Source organism: Corapipo altera, unplaced genomic scaffold, assembly GCF_003945725.1.
Source record: "Corapipo altera isolate COAL_440 unplaced genomic scaffold, ASM394572v1 23, whole genome shotgun sequence".
Lineage (NCBI taxonomy): Eukaryota > Metazoa > Chordata > Aves > Passeriformes > Pipridae > Corapipo > Corapipo altera.
In genome coordinates this window covers 2,135,402-2,143,506 of record NW_020884878.1, presented here as the reverse complement: position 1 = coordinate 2,143,506, position 8,105 = coordinate 2,135,402, and the positions used below count along the sequence as shown (strand labels likewise).

The window sequence follows — 8,105 nt, the reverse complement described above, 5'->3', positions numbered from 1 at the left end:
CTCAAAACAGCTGTATTACTTTAGTTTAGTATCCTGGAAATAAACCATGGTGGGTTTGCCACCATGGCTGGGAAAAAGCTGTTGGTTTGGTCTTTCTCTGAACATCAGAACAACAAAGCAGGTTCATAAATGCCCCTGCCAGAAGATGGGGAATCAGCAAACACCAGTGGAGACAAGTGTAGAAAGGGCAGGAGAATTCCCACGGGCTAATCACAGATCTCATTTTCTACAGTAAGCATTACATAAATTAGCTAATTCCTGGGTGATTTTCACTGCAACCAAATACAAAAAGCCTTCATCCAAAGCCCTGCATCGAGCTCTCCTCAACCTGCACTTCCCCTTCTCCAGCACTGCCGTAACTCCCAGTATAAAAAAATCAATTCCAGGGTGGGAAATAGTTCAGCATTTCAAACTAGTAATAAGCGTTAGTCGGTTCAGCTTCATATTCTTCCAGGAAATCACCAACAATTGCAAAGGAAAGGATCTGTGCCACCAAACACAGGCTCCACTTCTGGATTTGTAATTCCTTGCCCTGATAAGCAAGAGTGGTGCTTGTTCCAACACTGCTCCACGAGCAAGCAAAGCTGACTCACAGAGGAGTGGAAGAGTCAGCACTGCTGGAATATAAAGCTGCTTCCCCCCCACCAGACACACTGATAGTCCTGCAGACATTGGCAAAATTTTAATGACAGTACTCAAACTGTACAACTGAGGAGCAGTGGCAATGCTGACTGTACACAGTGTTTCTCCAGCCATTGCCCAAGTGTCAGTCTCATTTGAAAAACAAAGCTTATAAAAATGCACAATTCTCTCCCAAATACTGTACACTATTCAGCAGGTTAAAAACTGAAAAAAATTCTTTCATTAAAAAAGTCATTACACTATTTGTATACATCAAGGATAGTCTACATAATCATGTTCATCTAGAAAATATGTGCATTATAAATAATTTCCATGCAATGCAGCAATTTCTTATTTCAAAAGTGGTATAAAAAGACAACACAGCAGTCCTAACCACTAGAACACTTTATGTCAAACAAAACAAATGTGCATCATGTTATTGAATGTGTTAGGTGAACAAAATACAGTAACAAAGATTCAAAAATATGTAATTTTTTTTTGTTTCCACAAAGTGACTACAGTACCAAAAGACACAGGTAACGTGAAGTGTGTGCAGTAATCATATTAAGGAAAGTCCCTCTTCAACTGCTTGTCTGTCATGCTAACCCACGACAGACTGCTATGTTTAAGATTACTGTGATGTCGTTTCTGCATCTAATAACTCGGTATTCAAACACCTTGCAAGCTTAAGAGCACTGCCCCTAACAAAATAGCGCATCTATTGCATCAAAGTATAAAGTGTGTTGCTTACAGTTTAAAAATCTATAGAAAAAAAAAAAAAGTCTGTTTTCCGTACAAAAATGCTGAAATTCCGTCAAGATATACATTTTGAGATGTGAAATTTGCTGCTTGATTGATTGATGCTGGCAGCACGAAAAAAAGCACCTCCCAGAGCGTTTTGGTGTAAATGAGGGTGATTTTAGGTCGGTGGAGGCCCGTTGGTGTATCGCAGCATGGGGTAGAAGGAGCGGGCGAAGTTGTTTGCCTGGGTGCAGCTGTAGTCCTCCTCAGAAGATGGAATCATGCAAGCCAGGAGCAAAAGCAGTAGAAAGAACAACTGGAGAGGTAAAGCTGCTCGTAACACCCGGTAAAAGAAGGAGGGGGACCGAGGGTTTGTTTGCACGGGCTGTGGATGGCTTTCGCTTCTGAAAGGGAGAAACAAGGAAAAACAGGTACTTTAGGTTTGAATTAAAGAAGTTGTTTTAGCCCTTTCCAGGGTTCACACGACCCTTCTGAGATGCAGGGCTGTGTATCTACAGGAGAGCAAAACACATGAAACACCTTAACCATAATTTGGAAGCGTGCAGGACTGCTCAGTGGGAAGCCAGCTGCTGGTGTGGGTTTACTGTCCTTACTACTGAAGAAGAAACATTTACTTGCAATAGCTTAAAGCAGTGGGTTTTTACCCTATTTTCAAGTGCAAACTTAACTTTTCCCAGAAGGCAAACAAATCACTCCAAATAAGTGGTAAACTATAAAGGAAAGAACCATTCACACTGATGAGGCTCTTGTCTGCCTTAGCATTACTGAGATCTTTGAATAGGTCCTAAATGCACTGGGGGCTACTTTCTCCTTTTGTCCTTCATGGTCTGTACTAAGTAGCTCTCAATGGCAAGTTTCTTTTTCCAGGTATGCTGGTGGAATGAAAGGAGGATTAAAACCTAAAATATCCCCTATTTGGCACAAAATAATATTTTCTCAAAAGTAAAGACAAGCCAAGGCTGCACATCACTGCAGAGATCCTGGAGCAGGAGTGCTAAAGGAATCCATTCACCAAGGTGCAGCCCAGAGATGGGAGGCAGAGGAGACACTATAGGGAGGCAGAAATCACCTCCACCCGTGTGTCATCCTGTGAGGAACAGCTGCCCAGGTTTCTGCTGGCACTCAGCTCATCTCTGCCATATTCACTATCCTTCAAGAGACAGATGAGTGTAAAAATAATACCTTGTGCTGCTGCTGGTTCTGCCATCAGCAGTTCTCCTTGCCACAATCTGTTGAGAGAAACAGCTTTTAGTATCCAGCTTTCAGAAAATACAAGGAATTTCTCTTTCTCAGAAAAGACAGTTGTAGACTTTAAAGCCTGGCTGTAAATTCTGTAATAAGGTACACGGATCTAAAAGGTAGAATGATTATATTTGAGGAACTTTTACATTAAATCTGTCAAAATATGCTATATGCTGATAGCAAAATATTAGAAAAATATACTTGCCTTCTTCACAGCAGGGCTGGATTTCTCTGCTTCTGGATTATAGTCTCCTGAGTCCAAGTCATCTGGAACTAGCAGGAATGTTTTTGTATCCTAAAAGATAATAACACTTTCCTCTTTAAAATGCACATTCAAAACTCACAACAAATGAAGTGCTAAGAGCCACCTTTCACTGCCTCTGTAAGTGCACAGCCCACTGCCTCTTCCCAGATGCATAACCAGTGGTGAACTGATGCTCCAGTTGTCTGGCATAAAGAAATGCTTTACTATGCCCAGCCTGAAGGAATTACAAAGGAACAGGTGTGTACAGGTATTAACTTGAAAATATCTCTATCTGAGAGCTCTCAGGGTAAGCAACCCATTGCTATGAACTACAACTCCTATGTGTTCATTACACACTTCCAGCCTGATACTTGGTCTGGATCATAAAAATTCAGGCTGGAAGGGACTTCAAGGAAGCCCAGCTAGTCCAATCTCTTGTTCAAAGTCAGGCCAGTTATGAGACCTGACCAAAAGCCTTACTGAAAGCTTTATCTCTGCTCTTCAAACCCCTCAAGGATGGAGGCAGCACAACCTGCCTGAGCAATCTCTTACAATACTGTGCCAGCCCTGTGGTGCTGAAGTTTTTCCTACAGCCAGACTTAACTGTTCTTTTTTCAGTTTTTAAAGGTGGAAGAACTTAAGTTTTTAAGTCAGCCTTTTACAAATACCTTTACTCTTAGTATGTTATTACTTTTCATTAAAGAAGGTGCAGGAACAAGTTTTAAAATTCTGACTCACCAGATTTCCTTGTATTGTTTTTAAGTCATGAGAGACTTGTTCAATTAACTGTTTCAGTTTTGTTCCAATTACATGGACCTTCTCTTCCTCTTCAATGTAGTCACCATCTGATTTAAGCAGCAGGTAAGCAGTGAGTTCTTGGAGGGAGTTTACATTAAGCTGTTGCTCCAGCAGCTCTTTCTCCAGTTGCTTAGAACAAACAAACAAAAACCAGTGCAACAGACTGTTACTCTCAACTTTAAGGATGTTGTTGCAAAAGGAGGAATTCTGAAGGCTTTAAGGAACAACTCAACCTGCCTGAGAATCCACACTACATAGGAATGGCTATTACAGCTACATAGGAAAAGAAGTTCTCTAGAAGAGACTGATTGTACCTGCTTGAAAACATTTAAAAATAGTTCTAGCAGTGGGTAAGTCATATAGAGAAGACATTAAATTTTGGAAGTCTTACTCCAGCATAAAGACTGTTCAAAAGCAATTTAATTATGATGTGTAATGGAAAAATTGCCTCATATAAGCAATATCTTGGTCCATTTCAGAAACCATCCACATGCCTGACTACAGCAGGTTCAAGGACAGACTGCAGACATCTTGAAACATAAACATCCTGCTCTTATTTTGTGGTGAGATCTACTGACTCACTGGAAGAGCTGAGGTGCTGCAGTTAAGACTACACTTACCATTAGCTCCTTTTGGCATTCCAGTGTTGTATTGAGGTCAGCATTTGGATCTGTGACTTGTGCTTCATTCCTTCGGCTTTCAGCACTTGCTAACCACAGGATTAGTTTCTGGCTCTGGTCGTGGAAGTCCTAGAGAAACAGAAGATTTGCACATAAGAGAAAAAACATCTTTGTAGGCTTTGCCCACAAACAAAATGCCTGGCCCAGATTAGAAAGTCAACATGAAATTCACAATTAGGGAGGGTACAGAATAGGTTTCTAATCTATTCCACCTATGTAATAAAAGGATATTTATTATCCAGTTGAAAGATATTTTTACCAAACCATTTAAACCCAACAGAGTCAACTTTATAAGAAAACAAAGTGTCTTGGATTGTGAGTAACTGTTCCACTGAAGTGCAGGAATTACCCACCTGCCCTCTCCCCTTATCTACCCCTCACAGTAGCATCCCAAAGAGAGTTTTCCCTTATAAGCTGGCACGTGGTATGCACCTGGCAACTCAGTAAGGCTTGTTGTAAACCTTTCCTCCAGCTGTCCAGTGCACGAGTTGCCTTCTCCCAGTGCAAGTTCACCTTCCGAAGCCTGTTCTGAAGCTCCTTGAACTCTGTGCTATCTGCTTTCTGGAATTCTTTGCTGCTCAGGTTAGCAGAAAGCAACACTGCTTTGTAGTTATCAAATGCTTTAAGCATGTCCTGGTAGAAAAAGAGGATTAAGAACTTTCATGAATGTTGAAAACCACGTTGTTTATTTACAATAAAACTGTGCACTCAAAAGAATCACAGGTATTGGGGAAAGCTGTTTGAACCTGGTGGTTTTTCAATACTGCTAAGAAACATATTAAGGTAGGTGGCCTGCTTTATGTTATTTTTTTTAAAGCCAAAATCTTCACTTTGAAAAAATTAATCTGTCTGGGCTTGTGCTTCTTCCTAAGTCACAGGCATTATGGTTTAATCCACATCTGTCCTTCATTACTCTGAGCTGCCTCTTTCCCTTACACTTGGACAAATATTCCCAGGGTATTTCCTCTTAATTTATAAAGGTTTGCCACCTCAGGATCCTGGAATAATGCTGAAAGGGACATCTGGAGGTCTGTACTCCATCCTCCTGCTCCAAGTAGGGCCAACTTCAACTCTGAGCTCAGGGTTTCATCTGGTCAAAGTTTGAGTATCTTGCAGGATGGAGACTGCCAGTCCCATCTGGGCCCGCAGTCCCACACCAGGTCAGCACGTTGTGAGAAATTCTTTTTCTTCTCTCTAGTCAAAGTTTCTGTCAGCCCATTTCTCTGACTTGTGCAGGTCCCCCCAAAAGCAGTCCTGCCTGCTTCCCTCCTCTCCCTTAGAATTGCAGGGGGAAATAATATGGAATTTGTGAAGTCCTGGTTGTATCAGCTAATCACCTTTATGTTAAGGTAGAGCCTGTATTTCTGAAGGTTTGTTAAAAAAATGAATGCTGAACAATACCCTGCACCCTCAGCTTTATGATTTGAATCAAGGGTACTTAAGTCTTTTTCAAGTTGCTCTTGCAGTAGAAAAATAAGAGCTGCAGGATGAATCCTGCAAAGCACACAGCTCAGACTGCTTTCCTTAGCAGCCTTTCTAACAAGAGTCTCAATCTAGATATTCTCAAGATCTGCATCCCACTTGCTGAAAACTGCTGGTTTAAATCACATTCTACCCAACAAAGAATCTTGCCTCCCTCCTCCAAGCAACAATTTTTTTTTTTTAATATCAGACAAAGCAAATGGTCCATCACAGACTTCTGAATACCAGTAAACCAGTCTGCAGGCAGACTGGCCTTATCCTTACCCAAGGCAATGGGGATGTCCTGACATCCCATGAAATTCACCTCTTAGAGTGTGCTTGCTCTTTTAGACACCCCTATAAAGCCAAGCTGTCTGAAAAGGGGATTTACAGCCAGCTGGACTCCTCTTAAGCAGATGCAGGAGAAAGAAGTGAAGCTCTGCTCCTTGAAGAGGTCAGACACCCAATCCCAGGCTAAAGATAAGCACGTCCCTCCACCCAAGAGGCACCACCAAACCTTTCCTAGCGCTTGGTGCCTAAGCCAGACTGGCTGATGGAATCAATCTTACTGGAGTGCAGTTATTCTCCCTGGTCTAAGGACTACTCCAGGACACACAGGCTTAAGTACACTCTCAGTATGCCTAGGAAATCCCTCCTCTATCCTGCAGTGTGTCTTGTGTGTGAGCATCATTCCAAGAGCGATGCCAAACTGACCAGTAACCTCAGGATTTGGGTGACTCCATAGGAGGCTACTGGCCAAAGGGTGAGCACACAAGGATTTTTCACTTCCACAGCTGCAGGAACACTCAGCTCTCTCAGAGTTCAACCTCAGGCATTTTGTTACCGAGTCCCAGGGACCAGCACTTACATGTACCCTGGTTCAACTTGCAGACTTGATGTAGTCTTGGTTTATGGAAGCTGAGTCATAGGAGGTAACATAGTATGACCCCACGGGCTGTCAAATGTTCACATTATTGTTTCTCTAACTGTTCTATTACTTGGCTGAAGATCAGCAGAGACTGAATTTATTTTGTTTCTTGTTTATAACTGATATATTCTATCCAAGGAGAAATCTGCATTTGCCTAACAAAAAAATGCACATTTTAAAAGGATCAATCTTTCAACTATTGGGCAAAGGCGCTATTTAGAGCTAACATTTTTTGCAAACACCATATTGCTAAAACCCACAGCTTTAGAGTAGATCTTTCTCAGCCTCCCTGTTGGAACTACACCTTTAATTCAATTTAAAAAAAAAATCAGCCTAGACTTCGCAGCCTGTTGACCTGGCTAATTTTCAATCTGTTTCTGATTTGCATAGAGGGACATGGCACAAGGAGAAGATGGTGATATCATTCTGCAAGAAGAAAAAGGGTTTTATTTCAGCCTGACTGACTGCCTGCGGTATCCAGGCCTACTGTCTGCAAATCTCTGCAGATGAAGACAGAAGCATCTTGCCTAACAAGGTGCTTCTCAGTTGAGAGTAGTTTAGTTCCCCTGTGCCACTTGCACATTCCTACTGGCATCCGTGCTGCCCAACAGATCCCAGGGGCACAAACACAGTGATAAAGAGCATCAGCATCTTGAAATCCCACTTCTCAGTACACCATAACTTACTTTCAACTTCTTGACCCTTTGTTCCAATGCCTGCATGCTCGTTGGAATTTTCCCTTTTTGCAGCTCTTCCAGCTCTTCCTCGGTTTTATCAAGCCAAGCAGAGATGTCGCTGAGATCTGAGTCCAGCTGCTGCCACTGCTGCAATTTCTGTTTCATCCTAAGTTTATTTCTGAGGTCTTGAGCTTGGATGAGCTCCCACCTATCAATAATGCCTACAAATCATAGAATAAGATACATGTAAATCTTCATTAGTGTGCAGAGTGTGTAAAACTGATGCAAAAAGTAAATTATTCTCAAATCTACTCAAGGCCAAATAACTGCTGTCACGTATTATTGTTATCCAGACACGTCTTTTTCTTGAGATTCTGCAGCCTGTAAATTTTATGTTACTGGTCAAGTTATCCACACAGCAATGCTACAAAGGATTTTAATCACATTAATGTACTCGGAAGAACAGAGCAAGTCTAAGGAGATGGAATTCAATGAGTGCAGCTGTGATTTGGTGGACACCAAAATCCATCACGGGACAAATGTGATCCAGCAGTTAGAACTTGGGTTTGTGTTTTATGTCTACACGGAGCTGCTGGAGTGAGTCATGAAGATGATCAAAGGGCTGGAGCACCTCTCCTCTAAGGACAGGCTGAGAGAGCTGGAGCTGTTCAACCTGGAGAAAAGAAAGCTCT

At 41.9% G+C, this 8,105-nt stretch overlaps 1 protein-coding gene across 1 annotated transcript in view; it reads right to left on the bottom strand.

Annotated features, from left to right (window-relative positions):
• Window positions 1–667: 667 nt before the first annotated feature.
• SYNE2 (spectrin repeat containing nuclear envelope protein 2) overlaps window positions 668–8,105 on the bottom strand; it is a 179,849-nt gene continuing 172,411 nt past the window's right edge. The window contains exons 112-118 of the mRNA XM_027637580.1: window positions 7,423–7,634; window positions 4,780–4,980; window positions 4,288–4,416; window positions 3,608–3,796; window positions 2,831–2,920; window positions 2,566–2,612; window positions 668–1,766 (exon numbers count right to left, since the gene is read on the bottom strand). Coding sequence (XP_027493381.1) covers window positions 1,541–1,766; window positions 2,566–2,612; window positions 2,831–2,920; window positions 3,608–3,796; window positions 4,288–4,416; window positions 4,780–4,980; window positions 7,423–7,634 — 1,094 coding nt within the window. The 3' untranslated portion in view covers window positions 668–1,540. The remainder of the gene's footprint in view (window positions 1,767–2,565; window positions 2,613–2,830; window positions 2,921–3,607; window positions 3,797–4,287; window positions 4,417–4,779; window positions 4,981–7,422; window positions 7,635–8,105) is intronic.